General features: G+C 43.3%; 1 protein-coding gene across 1 annotated transcript; it reads left to right on the top strand.

Moving 5' to 3' along the window:
* The first annotated feature begins 4,215 nt into the window (after positions 1 to 4,215).
* On the top strand, positions 4,216 to 5,815 carry Dusp23 (dual specificity phosphatase 23). The gene is made up of 2 exons (XM_020186406.2): positions 4,216 to 4,660; positions 5,387 to 5,815. Exons 1-2 carry the CDS (start codon positions 4,394 to 4,396, stop codon positions 5,570 to 5,572), a joined length of 453 nt encoding a protein of 150 aa, XP_020041995.2. The 5' UTR covers positions 4,216 to 4,393; the 3' UTR covers positions 5,573 to 5,815.
* The last annotated feature ends 12,175 nt before the right edge of the window (positions 5,816 to 17,990 follow it).

Raw genomic sequence — 17,990 nt, 5'->3', positions numbered from 1 at the left:
TACATGGCCAACAGAACACCAGAATACTTTCACCATGTGTTTTTCGGTATTAGATCTGATTGTCTATGTTCTAATTTCTTGCTTCCTGTGCCATGACCAGCTAAATAATTGTCATATCATCTTTAAACATACAAATAACACATTAACCTTTACTTCCAATACCATACACACAAAAACCCATACTCAAACTACTGTTGTTGGTTCCCCTTACATGGCCTTTATCCCAAATGATGTGGAAAATTTGCATTGACATATCACATCTCACACAAACACATGCACACACTTAGGCAACAGTTGCTTATAATATAACTCTTTTTAAATTAACTTTGTTTGGATTTTATTTCAGTTCTTGAGTTTATTGTAAATTAGCTCACTTTTTCCCTTCAAACCAAAGGAAAAATCCATATCAGTTACCAACTGCTGCACAACAAACTACCCCAAAATATTATCTCACAGTTTCTGCAGGTAAAGAACTCAAGAGAGGCCTAGCTGAGTGGTTCTGGCTCAGGGAATCCATTAGGGTATAATCAATACATTGTGCAAGTCATCTAAAGTCTTCATCGGACTGGAGGATCTACTTCCAAAACAGTTAGCTCACTTACATGACCGTTGGTAAGATGCTTCACTTTTTCCCTGTATGGATCCCTCCATACAGGAAAGTCTCAAGACTTTCCCATAGCAGCTCTTATTCCTAAGAGAGAACAAGGCAAAATCCAAGTCTTTTGTAACTCACCCTAGAAAGTCATACACTACCATTTCCATAATATCCTACTAGTTACAAAAACTTGCCCTATCATTGTGGAAAGCATGAGATGCTCATTGAGGACTATATTGGAGGCTGGCTACTACACCATCCCTTCTTGTCACATCCAATTTCCAGATCTTTGGGTCCCAAATGTGAAATGAATTTAGACACAGGAAAATGAGAACAAGTAGGAAACTGACAATTCTGACTAGTCCAAGGTCACAGGAGCCCACGCCCAGGCAAACTTTACCTTGGTGGGGCACAGGAACCTACCTGAAGGAATAAATTCTCTGAGTCTAACTTCACCTTTACCTTCCTCTGACATCAAGCCTATCAGGGAATTTGGGTTTCAACATGAAAAGAACTATGCCAAAGCATTCTTATTAACTGAGGAAGAGGAAGCTAGGATGCCCTAAAACTGTTCTGTTGAGCTTTTCAGTAGACATAGAACAAAATGGAAGAGGAAGATTGTGTCTTCAGAAGACTTCTGGTGGTTCCAAATTAAGCTTATCTTTCCCCTCCACTGACTTCTTTCTTGCTTGTTATTTTTACTGCACAATTAGCTTTTTAATATATATTATTTGATTGCCTGATAATGATAACTACTTTGATGAGCAATTTAGTACTTTATTATATGTTTGGGGAATGATTATATCTGAGTCTAAATCCCCCCCGCAAGTATGTTGTAAATTCCTTGAAGTGAGGGAATTTATTTAAGCTTATTATTCATCCCACCATCGATGTCAACAGATTGTTCTTCAGGAATATGTCTCCCAACACACTTACATAATCAGATATTCACATGCTATCATACACATGCTCACCACAGGAGCAGTGCTCAATAAAGAATGAAGTTTTATCTAGCTCTTTTACACAAACAGTACTTAGTTTTAGCCAAAATCATACTGACACAACCATTATTTCCTTAAAAGTAGAAACAGGTAAAAAGTATACCACAAAGAGGTGCTACATATTCCTCAAACTCATGCAATTATTGAAAAGAACCACAAATGCACAGTCACCTTGTTCTATAGATTCACATTCACTCCAAGAAATGTATACTCACAGTCTTGCATTCTACTTATTTCTTTTCCATTCATTTATTTATTTAACATTTTTGAGCACTATGTTCAAGCTCCATATTTGTGTGGAATGGAACGATGGAATGAAATAGTATTGGCTTCAATGCAAACAGGTAGCCCCAGTTCAACAAAGTAACTACCATATCAAGAGGACATAACTTATACAAGATGAGATGGGAGTACAGAAAGTCTAAACCTTCCTGAGTCATGTAAACCTGTACAGAGGAAAGAGGGTAAGAAAGTCAGGATTGTGTATGGGGAATGCTGACATTGTCAGTTGCAGAGGCCTTACCCAGGAAACTATCAGAGACGGATTTTGCTTATAGTATGAGACTACCTGTACCAGGACAGAAAATTAAATGGATTCTTTGACAATAGGACACAGCTCAGACAGGGACCCTGGGCCCTTTCCTCCCAGAGTCTGCTGGAAGGAATTACTTAAGATTATCACTCACCCACCCATCAGCATCAACAGATTGTTCTCCAGGAATATTGTTCTCCCTGGGCCAAACAGCAGACAAGGTGAAGAAAGTCTTAAAAAGAGAGCCAACTGCCCTTTCCATATGGAGGCACTGATGGGTTAATAAATGTGCTTTTAGCCCTGCAAAGACACATGAGGGAAAATTACATTTGGGAGCATGGAGAGAAGCTAACCTTCCCTCTTGAGAAGATGGGCTTTGAGCTGGATATCAAGATGACAAGGAAAGGGAATAAGAGAACAGAGACACATGTGGAAATATTTCCCTAGTGAATGGATGGAACAAAAGAAAGAACAAGGCAAAGGAACTAAGAAATTACTAACTTGAAAGGAGTACATCTAGGAGTCTTGTCCCCAAAAGCAGCATAACCAGAAATCATAGGTAGTACTTCAATTGAGAGAATTTGGGTGGGGTGACTGGTGTAGAGAGGTCACAGTTGGGAAGGAGGACAAGAAATGAACTGGACAGACTAGAAACTTTGATAGTGACTTCTATGGGAAATGGGAATGCAAACAAGAAGGACTTAATCAGGGCTGTGATTGTACAGAAGGGGAGAGAAGGGGAGATTTGGCAACTCCTGGAACCTGGAAGAGAAGTTGCCTGGGTAAATGGTTAAGTGTGTTTTCCACTGAGTCAAAGCAGGTTTTGAGCTTTAAGGAAGGAAAAATCCTTTTCATTCTTCTGGAGCCGAGTGACTAAATATATATGTCAAATGATCAAATATTCGTAGGTGGGGCAGAGGGAGGAAAGTTTATCTCCATGGCTATCGTCTCCATGGCTAGGCACCATGGGCTTGGATCACAGTGTCCCTGACCAAGCTAATCAACCTCTCTAAGCCTCAGATCACTCATCTACAAAAAAATACAAAAATACCTTTCATGGGTGGGTCTTCCAGAAAATATCTGGCACAGGGACTAGTACAAGAGCAAACTCCCTAAGGGTTAACTATTTTTACAATAATAGTCTACATTATACAAGTATACCATTCATATGAAGTTATTATTTGGATCCAGATCCCCATCTTATACAATAACACTTTGCCTACCCAGGGCAAAGTGACTCAGAGAGCCTGGAAACCTTGAAATATGAAGAAATATAAATAAAAATTAAGAAAAATCCATGGGTGCTTAAACCAAAAGATATTTGGAGATATGTTAGGGTGGTTATGAGAATAGGACACAAAGTCTTGTTTAACTTTAGGAAACTGTACTGTGTTGTTAAAGATTCTAGAGCCATCCGCTATCTTCCTGAACCTCTCCAGTGCTTGTTTTCTCATCTATAAAATGGGGTTATTTGATCAATTCTGGTAACTGTGGCAGCCAAGTTCATATATGTAACTTGCTTAGAATAGCTGGCACATCGTAAATGCTCAGTAAAAGTTAATTCTTACGGCGTTGGCTGTTATTACTATCTTATCCTGGGTATGATTTCTGGGTGCCACATGGGCTCCGTATTTTTTTTAATAGTCCCAACAAAGGGAAAATGTTATCAGCTGCCTTTATGGTAGTAATTCCCCCTTACTGGAGAGTTCAAGAAATCACCGACAATGACTGGTCAATCATTGGAGAGAAGATTCTTCTCCCAGAGCGGAACTAGATTTTTCATTCCTTAAACCCTTGCATACACACTGCGTAAGAAAATAAGGTGAGGTCAGACCCTTGGGGAATGAAGGGCAGGTGGCCACAGGCGCAGTAACTCCAGTGTACCACCAGGGAGCAGCAGAGCCCGACCCCGGATTGCTTCAACTATATAAGCAATTAATTTGTTCTAGGTTTCCTTTAATCCTGCGGTTGTTGGTTATCAACCAATCAACGGCTGTCCTGCTTGGACTGGGCGGGATCGCGGGGCTTTTCTGGGTTTCTCAGAGCGGGGTTCTCATTCTAGCCCCTCCCCGGATGGTCGCCCAGTCCCCAGCCACCAAGAGAAGCGTCACCCGGGCGGCGTCCGCAGACCACGTGGCTCCGCAAACGCAAGTGCTTGGCAGGTGGCCGGTTACCCCGCCTGGGGAGGGCGGGCAGACGACAGGGCGGAGCAGGAAGGGCCGACCTCGCCCCAGGTGACCCGCTGCCCTGTGCCCTCCCTCAGCGATGGGGGTGAAGCCCCCCAACTTCTCCTGGGTGCTCCCCGGTCGACTGGCGGGGTTGGCTCTGCCGCGGCTTCCTTCCCACTACCAATTCCTGTTGGACCTGGGCGTGCGGCACCTGGTGTCCCTGACGGAGCGCGGGCCACCCCACAGCGACAGCTGCCCTGGCCTCACCCTGCACCGACTGCGTATCCCAGACTTCTGCCCACCTGCCCCTGACCAGATCGACCGCTTCGTGCAGATTGTGGACGAGGCCAACGCCCGGGGAGAGGTCAGCGGGCTGCGCGAGCGCACAGCAGGAGGGACGGGGCGCAGCTGGAGGAGGGGAGGACCGCGGGGTCTGGACACAGCCAAGCTAGAGACCGAAAGCCCCGCGGGGGCGGGGCCGGGCCTGAGGGGGAGGAGCCAAGAGAGGGTGAGGCGGTGCGAACTGAGTTTGAGGAAAGGCAAGAACCAGCTAATACTGTGAGTCGAGGAGAAATCGGTGGGCCCACTTGGGAGACGTGAGGGTTGAAGCCAGTTGGAAGCGGTTTATCATTTTGTAGAGCAATGCTGTCCAAATGTAATGGATACACATCTGTAATTTTAAATTTTCAAGCAACCACATTATTTAAAAAACAAAAAGTAAATAGAAGCAGGTGAAATAAATTTTAGTACTATTAACCCAGTAGGTCAAAAATATTATCATTTCAACATATAATTAATATAAAATAAATTCTTAATATTTTCCAGTCTTTTTCGTGCTGTAGTTTATACCACATCTCAATTTGAACTGGCCTCATTTCAAGTATTCAGTAGCCACACATGGCTAGTGGCTTCTGGATTGGACAACAGAGGTAGGAGAGGAATCAGGGGAAGGAGGAGAGACCAGGAACCCAGCTCTGGAACCAGTCCTCCGTGGCTTAGGTGTCATATCTTGCCCTCTAAGGGCCTGAGATGGGCAGGAGAGTGTTGGAGAGGTTATCAGGCTTCACCCCATCACGCTTCCTCTTAACAGGCCGTGGGAGTGCACTGTGCCCTGGGCTTCGGCCGCACTGGCACCATGCTGGCTTGTTACCTGGTGAAGGAGCATGGCTTGGCTGCAGGAGACGCGATTGCTGAGATCCGACGTTTGCGACCAGGCTCCATAGAGACCTACGAGCAAGAGAAAGCAGTCTTCCAGTTCTACCAACGATCGAAATAAGGGGTCTCAGCAGCCTTCTGCCAGGCTCCCACACCCCTACTCTGTCCACACAGTGGGGAGAGAAGGGAAGAAGAAGGGAAGTGGAGGAAACTATTGAGCCCTCCAACTTCTCATTGGCTCCCGTTGGACTTTTCCAACAGACAGGTCCTGAATGACAGAATGGCTGAGGCCCTGTGGAAGTGGGGAGAAGGGGTCCCTGTGCTGCTTCCTTGAATAAATAACTTATAAGAACAGCTCAAACTACATAGCACTCTGCCACATCAATTTATTCAAACTTCATGCTAGCCCTGTGAGACAAGAAAGGCAAAGACCAACCCTGTTCTTTGGTTTAGGTGGATAAGGCTCAGAATCCCAAGGTCACCCTTCTGGGAAGTGGGAGGATGGGCCAGGACTGCAACATACATCTTCAGCCTCTTAAAGATGCTGAAATTCTATACATGAGTTCCCTGATGATATTTGCTATGGTTTGTGGGGAACTAGTCAAATCTCTGGCAGCCCAGCCTTCCAACACCGCCAGGTCTCTGATGCTCCTAGGCCAAGGGGGAATCTGTCAATGCCACCCCTTAGTCTAGGCCCACCTTTCCCACATATGTCATCCTTGACCCTCAGGGCAGAGAATACCTAGATGTTCTGGTCAGAGATGACAACCATCTCCATCTCCCCAAGGCTGGGCACCACCTGCCAGCCTCTGGTGCTACCCAGCTCATCTGGTACTTCTAGCCCCAGCCTCAAACCAAGGAATGCTGTAACTAAGTCAGTCTGGATGATTATGCAGAACAGAAACAGCTTTAGGACTATCTTGACCATTTTCTCAGATGTTGTCTTCAACGCTCCTTTGTTGGACCACTTCCTGCCATCAGCACCACATCTTCAACTTCTGAGAAGTGGAATGAATGGCATACACTAGCCAAATGGACTCTTGCCTAACATCAGTCCAAATTCATTTCCTGTCTTCTGCTGTAGCAGACTAGAATGAATAAGGTAGAATTCATCATGAAATACATATTGAGTGTCTATAAAAGCCAGGCTCTGTTAGATGTGGAGGGCACTCAGCAGAATGAGATATGATTCCTGTTCTCAGGAGCTCATACATCTTGGAACAGATGGGCATAGACAGAGTCCATTTGCATGCAACAGATACTAGAAGCCGTATCTATCATTCCAGACACACTGAGACTAGGGGAGGGATGAGTTGAATCCCCCCATAGAACCCATTCCTTGTACCCTAAGACCCCCTCCTCACTACTCCTTTCCCCGTTATGTTACCGCTAACTCAACTCAACATTATCCAGTTCATTATCAGCCAGAGTCTCAGCAACCTGAGAGAAGTTGTAAAATACACTCCCCTCAATCTCCTATGTATTGAATCTGAGGGACCAATTCTTTCACTTTATGTTCTTGTTCCCCAACTAGCCTACCCAGGGAAGGATATTGTCCAAAGAAAAGAAATCCACAATTCTAGGCATTCGTACTGCAACAAAAAATGAGAAATAGCACAGAGAGGTGGCACTAAATGAAACTCTTACCCTCCTCTCAAAAGCAGCATCCACTTGCCCCAACAGCATGTGGCCTTCTGTGCCTTGGTGCAAACCAGAGCATCTTCCAAAGGAGTCTGTGTGTGTCTTTGTGCATATTTTCATGTGCAGGGGGTGGGGCCAGAAGGGTGTGAATGGCCAACTTCCTGGACCCTTTTTCTCCAATCTGAAGGTTTTCCAGGTTGGGGAGTAGGTGGGAGGCTTGAAGCTGCACCCCAGAGTTCATGTCTGCATAACCGGTCCTGACCTGAGGGGGCTGTACAGCCAATTCTAATCCTTTCTGTTTCTCCATTCCTCTTTTGCTCCATCCTCCCCATATCCTCTGCACTGCAGGAGTGGAATCTGCCCTTCCCTTCCTCCCAAGGCTCCTTTGAAGGAGATAGAAAATTTTTCTAACCCCATTAAAGCCCTGTGTGCAGCTTCCTTCCCCATAATTTAAGCAGGTCTCCTCTGCCTCAAGAGTTCCTTAGGGAAATAAACATATAATTATGTGCTTAAGGAAATCGCTTTTTAAATAAGTAAGAGTTGACTTCAAATGAAAAACTCTGCCCTTATCCTTTCATCTACCTGAAGAGATTAGCTTGAAACTCCATTTGGGCTCCTTCCTGCCCCCAGATTTTTGCCTTCTTGTCATCCTCTCTTCTGTATTTGTCCACCAACAAAGAATCACAAATTAGTCATGACCTGTTCCCATTCTGTCCTAGACTGAGGTGGTGGGTGCCAGGAACAAGCCTCCTCCATCTAAAAAGCACATTTGTATTGCACGAGACCATGGTTTCCCAACTTGAGACTCCAGACATTTTGGGCTACATGACTTGTTCTGTTTTAGGGGACCAACCTGTGCACTGTAACATCCTACAGTGGGTAGTCCATGGCTCCTACCCACTAGATGCCAGTAACATATACCTTCATCCCCAGTTGTGATAACCAAAGATGTGCCTGGACACTGCCAAATGTCTAGATTGAGGGAACAAAGTCTATCGCAGTTAAGAATCCCTGTATCAGATCAGCAAGCAGCAGCTGCCATCTTTGGCTTTCATTTCTTCTGGAAGTAGAGGAAGGAACTGACTTAGGCATTTCTCCTGTGGATGCAAACATCTCAGTAGGGGAGAAAGGGACAATTCAAATACTGTCACATTTCCAGCCAATGTCAGGCCATCAGTCATCCCCAGTCCCTCAACCTTTCCCAGACTAAGTTTCCAAGATGGTAATAGAAACTGCTAACTTTCTGTGCTCAAGAGGGTTCTGTTCCCAATGAGTTGCTGGCAAACACACCTGCAACAATTCCTTCCATCCCTGTGTTTTTAAAGGTCTGTTCATGTTTAGCTTCTGGTACATGATCAGGGTTCTGTGCTAAACAAAGATTGTTCTATCTGGAAACCATTGTTCTATATTATTTGGACTCTGCGCTGGTCACTTTTTAGGTTCCTCTCTCCAAAGAAATTGTTCAGATGCAGAAACAACTACAGTTAGAATGGGAGGAAAACCAGCCTCGAGTTTTGAGAAAATTCTTTCCTAGTCTGATTCTCCCATCTCCACTTTCCCTGCACGGTGCCCCACCTGGGTTCCTCATGCTTTCTGGGTTCTAGGGTCTGTGACTTCCTGACAAGTCATGTGTCCTAGCATGCAGCTTTCTGCTGCAGACCTCTCTTGGGGGCATAGGCCCACACCTGCATGTACCTGCACCTGCCCACATCTTTCTTGGAGCACCCCTGGGTCAGCACCTTTACAGCCATTCATAACATGCAAGAGTTCCATCCACAAAGGCTCATCACTGACCTTCCCCTGACTGAGGTGGTCGGCTCCTCATGCAAACCCTCCCACCTGCCTCCCTTTCTCCTAGGAATTAGGTCTCCCCACAGTAATGATGAACATGATTTGGGGTAAGGGATTGATCCAAAACATAAACTATTTCCCAGAATGAACCATGCCCATTTGTCATACTTCAAATTAAACTTTCTGCTATCTATGTCATGCCATTTCTTCTGAGAAGGAAACTAATTTGGTATCACAGGATTATTTTGTCACAAAACAATGGCAATCACCACTAATTCATCTCACACTTTGTCATAACCGTACTCTCTTGCTTATAAGATCGTACTTCCATCATTTATGAAACACTTCCCATATAGCTACTGGTTTACATATATTGCTTTAAATTCTTTTTTTCTTACCACAACCCTGCCAACCCGGTGTTTCTCCTTCTTAAAGATGAGGGAACTGATATTTAGAGAGATGGAAGACAAGCCAAAAAACACACTTGTATTGAGGAAGTTTGGAAATAAACCCAAGTCATCTCCTGAATTCAGAGCTTATCGTTCTTTTATTAGATAGCCACCTGCCAAGACTTTCCCTGGTTCCAGGGACACAGAAGGGTCTGTCTTCATCATCAGATCTCAGCATTATGAGCTATTTTATCCACATGACCTCCAATAACCAGTTTCTTCATCCTATTAGGAGGCCAGAGAACATCTAACACTAAAGTCAATTGCACCTGAATTGTGTGCTGCTTTTTAAAATTCATCCTGAACGTTGAAGGCTAAAATAATGACACAATCATCAGAGAAGTTCTGTCACATTCACTCTTGTCTAATTCAGAGCACCCAAATATCCTCTCCCAGCATAACAGTCTTGAGGCAAGTGTGATTGGCATGGAGCCCTCAAAAAAAGTCCTTTTATGTCTGATGATTTATTGGAAACCCTAACACCCTTTCTGATTTTGTTGTTTTTATTTGACCCATTAATGCATGCTAGGCACTGTGCCAAGTGCTTTATAGACATTATCTCATTCACTCCTCAAAAAATGTTAAAAACCCTATGCACAAAGTACTATTACAATAACCAATGCACACTTAGTAAACTCATGCCCAGGGCATTTGAGTAACTTGCCCAAAGTCACCTAGTAGAATAAGATTCAGACTTGGAGCTACCAATAAACCACCTTCCCTCTTGACAGAAGAAACCTTGTTGTAATTAGAAAATAGACATTAGCATCTATGTGACTTCCAGCATCCCCAAGGAACACAAGGTATTTGGACCTCCGGGAGCATCAGTGGACACTGTGATCACACAGCTTCCCTGCTACTGCTGACCAACTATTCATCAGTGCAGCTCTGACTTGGGAGTGTGCCAGCTACCAGCACCATCATCATCCCTAACAGACTTCTGCCTCAAGCATCCAACACCATCAAAATTATAATCCCCTGTTGATTTAGAAATGAGTTACATAAGCACATCTTTCGTTACTTTTAACATTTTCTCTGGCTATTATGGATTTGGCACACTCTTGAGAAGGCGGTATGCTTGTCCAAGCAAGCAGAAATTTGAGAAATGCATGCCTGACATTGATGACTTATTTGCAACCTTGATAACTGAGTCCTTTGTGCCAATAAATTGCTTAAATTGCTTCAACCACTCTCTCACCCTATTTTTCCCTTCACTTATTTTGTCACCATGGATATGTGATCATAAAACAAATTAGTGATATCACCTCTGAATCTTCAGTATGTGGCATTCGGTATGGCAAACAGTTCTGGTACCACACACACACACACCACACACACACCACACACACACACACACACACCACACACACACCACACACACACCACACACACACACACACACATCCACACACACCACACACACACACACCACACACACACCACACACACACACACACCACACACACATCCACACACACCACACACACACACACACACACCACACACACCACACACACCACACACACCACACATCCACACACACACACACACACCACACACACACACACATCCACACACACACACACACCACACACACACACACACACACACCACACACACACACACACCACACACACACACACACACCACACACACACACACACACATCCACACACACACACACACACACACACCACACACACACACCACACACACCACACATCCACACACACACACACACACACATCCACACACACACACACACACACCACACACACACACCACACACACACACACACACACACCACACACACACACACACCACACACACACACACACACACCACACACACACACCACACACACCACACACACACCACACACACACACACACACACACACCACACACACACCACACACCACACACCACACACACACACACCACACACACACACACACACACACCACACATACACACACACACACACACACCACACATATACACACACACACACACACACCACACATACACACACACACACACACCACACACACACACACACACCACACATACACACACACACACACACACACACACACACACCACACATACACACACACACACACACCAGCTTTTACAACAACAATTTGTCTCTTCTTTACTAATATACACTGAATATGACTCTTCCAAGTCCAAGGCGGCCCATAGGAAATGACAATCGGTACAGCCATCCCATGGATGACACTGCTGATCTCCTTCAGTAAGTTTCATGTACCTTTGGCCTTCCACTGCCCCACCCCAAGAAAATTCAATGATTGACATGTTTTCTGTGGGTATCCTGCATGAGACCTAGCTGGACCTAGGTGCAGCGTAGAGTCACAGAATGGAATTAAATAAAATAGCCATTCTGGGATCAAGCCCACAGGCAGACTCAATCTGTTTCTTAAAAAAAAAAAAAAAAGGAAAGAAATATTTTGTTTGCATATATTAGTTGTACAGGGAGAATTCATCATAACATTTACATATGTGATCATATGTGCATTTATGTATGCTTTTGTCTTTTAGATCTAGCTTCTACATATGAGGGAAAACATGGAACCTTTGTCCTTCTGGGTCTGCCTTACTTCACTTAACATGATAATCTCCAGTTCCATCCATTTACCTGCAAACAATATAGTTTCATTCTTCTTTATGGTTGAATAATACTCCATTGTACAATATACCACATTTTCTTAAAGCATTCATCAGTCATAGGGCATCTGGGCTATTTCCAAAACTTGGCTATTATGAATAGTGTTGCAATAAACATGAGCGTACATGTGTCACTATTGTATCCTATTTTGCATTACTTTGGGTAGATGTCCAGGAGTGGTATTGCTAGATCAGATGGTAGGTCTATTTTTAGTTTTTTTTGTTTTTTTTTTTGAGAAACCTCCATACCATAGTAGGTGCACTAATTTGGATTCCCACCAACTGTGGAATCCAATATCCCATCCTCGCCACCATTTGCTGTTGTTTGTGTTATTGATGACAGCCTCTCTAACTGAGGTGAGGTGAAATCTCAAGTCGTTTGGGTTTCCATTTCCTTTATGGCTGAGGATGTTGAGATTTTTCTGTGTATTTTCCCAGCACCATTTGTTGAAGAGGCTGTCTTTTTTTCTAATGCATGTTTTGGTCTCCTTTGTCAAAAATCAAATGGTTGTAACTGTGTGGGTTTGTGTCAGGATCTTCTATTCTGTTCCACTGGTCTTCATATCTGTTTCTGTGCCAGTGCCATGCTGTTTTTACTGCTATGGCTCTGTAATATAATTTGTAGTCAGCAATGTGATACCTCCAGCATACAGAGGCATAGCCCTCTGTGCCTCTGTATGAACTTTAGGATTGATTTTTCTATCTCTATGAATAATGTCATTGGAATTTTGCATTGAGCATGTAGTTTGCTTTTGGTAGTATAGCCATTTTCACAATATTGATTCTTCCAGTCCAAAAACATGGGCTGTCCTTCTTCCTTGAATTCTTTCTTCAGTGAATTATAGTTTTCATTAAATAGGTATTTCACTTTCTTCATTAAATTTATTCCTAGATACTTTAATTTTTTGATGCTATTGTGAAAGGTACTGTTTTCCTAATTTCTTCTCAGCCTAGACCATGCCATTTTTGATCATGACCCATAAAGATTTAAGACACCCAGTTTTTTCCTCCATTACCTCCCTCACCTCAGATGCTACCCTCTCCCACAGACTTCACTCTCTCCACACTACCTATGTTGGGGGTCCCTAAGACCATTCTCATGCTGGATGATTCAGTAGGAAGATTCACAGAACTCAGTAAAGTTGTTTTACTCTTGCTTTGGTTTATTGCAGTGAAAGAATACAGATTAACATCTTCAAAGGGGAAAAGGCACACAGCACAGAGTTCAGAAAAAACAAGGTACAAACTTCAGTTGTCCTGCCCCAGAGGAGTCACCTGGACAGCATTAATTCTCCCAGCAACGTTGTTTAACAAAATGAACAAAATATTGCCAACTATGTATGTTCCAAAGAGCCCTGATGTACAGAGATTTTATTAGCAGTTAGTCACATAGGCAATGCAGCATGTGTATGACTGACATCAGCCATTCAGTCACCAGAGGTCAAACTGAAACAGCATGGCCCAAAGTAGTCAGATATTAGAAACAGGTGTTCACCATAAATCACACTGTTAGAACCATCTGGCTGGCCTAAGGTCTCAGGTATACAAAGATATTCTTCTGCAGGCTATTCAAAGGGTTCAGTGGTCATCTCTCATAGTTGGTCAATGCACAGCCCTGAAGACCTTTGAAATGTACAGGGCGACTCAGGCCTGCTGAGTTAACCTTATGTGCACACTACTAGATACTTTATGTTGTCTCCACATGACAGTCTGGGCACCTTCTATTCTCTTTACATGGGTGCTTTGTTCATCCACTTTTTGCAAAGCTTCATCTTCTACCAACCCCTAGTGGTCTCCATTTTACACTTTGTCTCATGTCATTTCCTCAAAGAAAGGTTTCCAACAGCCCCCCACATATTACCAAAGCATCTGTCTTTATTAACCTATAATGATTCATTCAGTCCTCTAATGTCTCTGACTCATGCTAAAGTCTGAGGACTGTGTCCCTACCTCTACCACCTGGCATGATACCTGGTGCACAGATGCTAAGTGAACGTGTAGTAACTGATAGGCTGTTACATACCTGGTTATCTTCACATAAATGAATAAATGAGAAGAAAATAATTAGAGTAGGAGATGAATAACTTAGTGGAAAATACTCAGGTATAAATGCAAAGATGGATGCATACAGTTGGAAAATATGCAATGCATAAATATTTAATCATGTTACCATGATTCAAGAGATAAGAGAAGTGAGTCTGGTAAAATTCAAAAGGCTGAACTTTTCAAAGAGATGTTGAGAGATATGTGAATGTTGAGTACTATTTAAAATGCCAATATTTCTGGGCACCGGTGACTCACGCCTGTACTCCTAGCTGCTTGGGAGGCTGAGATCAGGAAGATTGCAGTTTGCGACCAACCTGGACAAAAAAGTCCACAACACCCAATCTTAGCAGTAGAAAAAAGGCTGAGTATGGCTTCAAGCACCTGTCATGCCAGCTATAATGAGAAGCCTAAAATAGGAGGGTTGCTGTCCAGGATGGCCTGGGCAAAAAAGTGAGACCCTGTCTCCAAAATAATTACAGCAACAATTGCTGGAGGCATGGCTCAACAGGTAGAGCACCTACCTAGCAACCATATATCCTGAGTTCAAACTCCAATACTGACAAAAACAAAAAAAAAGCCAATGTTTTATGTTTAGTGCCCTGTCCATACAAGGTAGTTGAGAGTGAGAAATAGACAGGATGAGTGCATGTCAGTGAGGGAAGGGAAAGATATTAAGAGCCAATTGACATAGATGAAGTAGAATCCTCACCTAGTAGGTAGCAGAGAATGCATGGTAAGGTTAAGATAGGAAAAGAGCAGAGAAAGTCATGCAAGGGCTAGGGACCATATCTGATCAACAGTGTGGAGTCACCACAGGTTTCTGAGTAGAAGACATGTCACTAGGTTCAATTTTTCTTGAGTTACATTCTGACAGAATGGCCCCATTACTTAGCAGCAGTATGGTGCTTTGTGACTTAGCATTGTCAAAGAGACATGAGGTCTCACTGCTGCTGGTTTTTAAGACTTTTCAAAAGATAAAAGTTAAGTAAGAACCTGATTTTCCCTCTTGCTGTAAGTTAATGACTTAATGCTTTGCAAAAGAAAGTAAAGGGTTGTTAAGTCAGAGTGCTCACCCTCGGGGCTTGCAGGTTATGATTTTTAATGCTTTTCAAATCAGAAAGAATCTTAAGTGAGCGTCATCCCTACATGCTGAAAATATATGTCTTTCAGATGGCAGCTGGCACTGACTTCTGCACACCCACTGCCCTGCCTGGTTCACTGGTGTCACATTTTCAATCAGGCTGTTGCCATATTCCAGTTGACCAGTTTCAAATGTCCTTGGTGGCAGCCACCCCTGGTTTTGCACTCAATTTAGGGTTCTGGTATTCTTCCCTGCTGTCCCAAGGTGGGGGAAAATCCTGAGCATTCAAAGCTTCTACCTCAGTTGTACTCCTCACTCCCCACCACTCTCTGACATTACATCTAACCCTTACCTTCGAACCTGTTTTCTTTTCTCCAAATAGTGGCCAATTTGTCATGTGCAGAGGAGCTAAACAGACCAGGTAGCATGCTGGGGACTCCAAAGACAGTTTCCTCCAACAAAAATACACAAGATCCCTCAAGGAATAAAGGCAGCTGCAAAGTTAGAATTCCTAAATCCAGGGTTCTCCTGGCTGGATCTCCTCAGTTGAGATCTAAAGAATAAAAGACCAGTGTGGGCACCCAGGGAACCCATTCTGCCCCTCAAAGAGGCCTTCAGAGCTCAAGGTAGGACTAGCCAGAGAGGGCAACTATTGTCCAGTCCTGGGAGTCCCAATCTGCCTTGGGACGTGTGCTCTAATTCCTTTATGGAGGAAGGAAGGCTTGGGTTGAATGGAGAGCTCCGAGTCCTTATAGAAGTCAGGCTGCACCCTTGAGGTGACCCTCAACCCGCGAAAGCTCATTCTTCTGTTTTATAACCTGGAAGCCACAGAGGAAGTCAAGGGAAAGTCTCAGTGAGACAAATCAGAAAGAAATTTTTTAAATACACATTTAAATGACAATAAGATGTAAGTTTATATACAGTGGTGTTGGTGCACCAAATCACAAAATTCTAAAGTTGCCAGGGCTAGGAGGAAATGGGAACTCACAAACTGCTGAGGATGTAATACAATACAAGTTGATTTTGTATTGTATCAATACAAATTGATATAGTAGCCTGGGAAAGGGCTGTGCCCTAAAACCTAGCATAAATATATAAAGAGAAAGAGACATTTTGCATTTGAGAAATTTAAAGACACATATGAAGCTGTACATTCATTTACTCAATACAAATTTATTGAGCATCTGCCATGTGTAATACACAATTCCAGGGGCAAAAAATTGAGCATGAGCAAAAGACAAAAATCTCTACCCTCAATGGGGTATATACCCACCACTGCTTAAATAGCCAAAAAACTGAAAACCATCTGTTTTTAGGAGAATAGCAAAACACTGCACTGGGCATATTACAACACCAACATAGATGTGTTCTGAAAACCATGGTGGGTGCATAGGACATAAACTGGCAGAATATTAGATACAGGATAAAAACAAACCATTATGGAGACTCATTTGTGTTATAAAAATAAGTAGTTTGGATACCACCAAACTCAAGATCTTAGCAGCCTCCTAGAAGGGAGGAAGAGAAAAGACCAGCCAGCATTACTTTATTTCTTAAAGAAAACATCTACAGCAAATAGACAAGGGAAAATGTGAGCCCTGTATGTTTTGGGTTTTAAGCATTTTGATGTTTACTTTAGCCACTTGAGTCCTTTAACAGTTTTAGTTCAAGATGGGAAAGTTTTTATTTTGTATTGCTTTCAAGTTGTAGAAGAGAATTAGGGGAGAGGAGTATTGGGCCTCCATCTCACAGTGATCCAGGGGCTTAAACTTGCCCTGTGAGCCTGTCCATCCAGTTCTCCATCCGGGCCACTGTGACTGGGAAAGGAGCAAGCAGTCCACCTGCCTCAGCAGCTGCAGAACTCCCAACGAGCTGCACAGCGCCCTCTTGCGGCGCTAACCAGATCTGCAGCTCAGTCTCGGCGAAGATGGAGCTGGATAACTAGCAGGGGAATTTGTTCAGCCTCTGTAAACTTGAGGGGACACTTCTAAATAATTTCTATTATTCAGAAATTCTGTTTTTTTAAGGTTTTACCCTAGAGAAACTCTCAAACATGTGCCTAAAGAAATGTGTATAAATGTTCTTTGCTGCACTGTCAGTCACAATGGCCAAAAATGGAAAAGGGTATCATTAGGAAAATAAACAGGGCTGGACAGCTGCATCCAATGAAGCACTGTGCCACGGTGACAAGAGTTCGAGGCCACATAGGAAGATCCTGTCTCAAAAAAGGAGGAGGTGGAGGAAGGGAGGAGGGGGAAGGAAAAGGACGACTAAGGGGAGCAGGAAAAGAAACGAAGAAAAAAAGGATAAATAGAAAAAGAAAAAAGAAAGAAAACCAAAAAACTGAAGGAAATACGACAAAAGAAACAGAATTAAATAGTGCTGAGTGTTAGGTACATAGATGTTTCTTGTGTTGTTTGCTATACTTTTTTATTTTGGTATTTTAAATTTTTTATTTATTTATCTATTTAAGAAAAGGTGGAAAGAAAAGTGGTGGATAAGGGGAAAACCTCCTGGGCAAAAGGAAGGGTGAAGGAAGGCCTGCCTGCATTGGTTTGCAGAGCTGAAAGATCAGCCAAAGCATGGTAAGAGAGAGAGGCGTGGCCTCTGTCAAGGCCCTCCCAGCAGGGCCTGGGCAGGCTTTATTCTCTGTGCAATAGACACTGTGGCTTTGAGCAGAGAAGTGTTTACATTTGTCTGCTTACACTATGAGTAGGCCACTTTTTTCTTCTATGAGTAAAATGGGAAAAATTTGGCCAAGAGAAGGAGCACAGAATAAACTAAGATGTCTTCAAGGTATTAGAGGCGAAGGATATTGGGGTCTCCATTATCATAGTGTC

Source organism: Castor canadensis, chromosome 11, assembly GCF_047511655.1.
Source record: "Castor canadensis chromosome 11, mCasCan1.hap1v2, whole genome shotgun sequence".
NCBI lineage: Eukaryota > Metazoa > Chordata > Mammalia > Rodentia > Castoridae > Castor > Castor canadensis.
The sequence above is the reverse complement of the archived record's forward strand: the minus strand, read 5'-3'. Positions and strand labels throughout refer to the sequence as shown.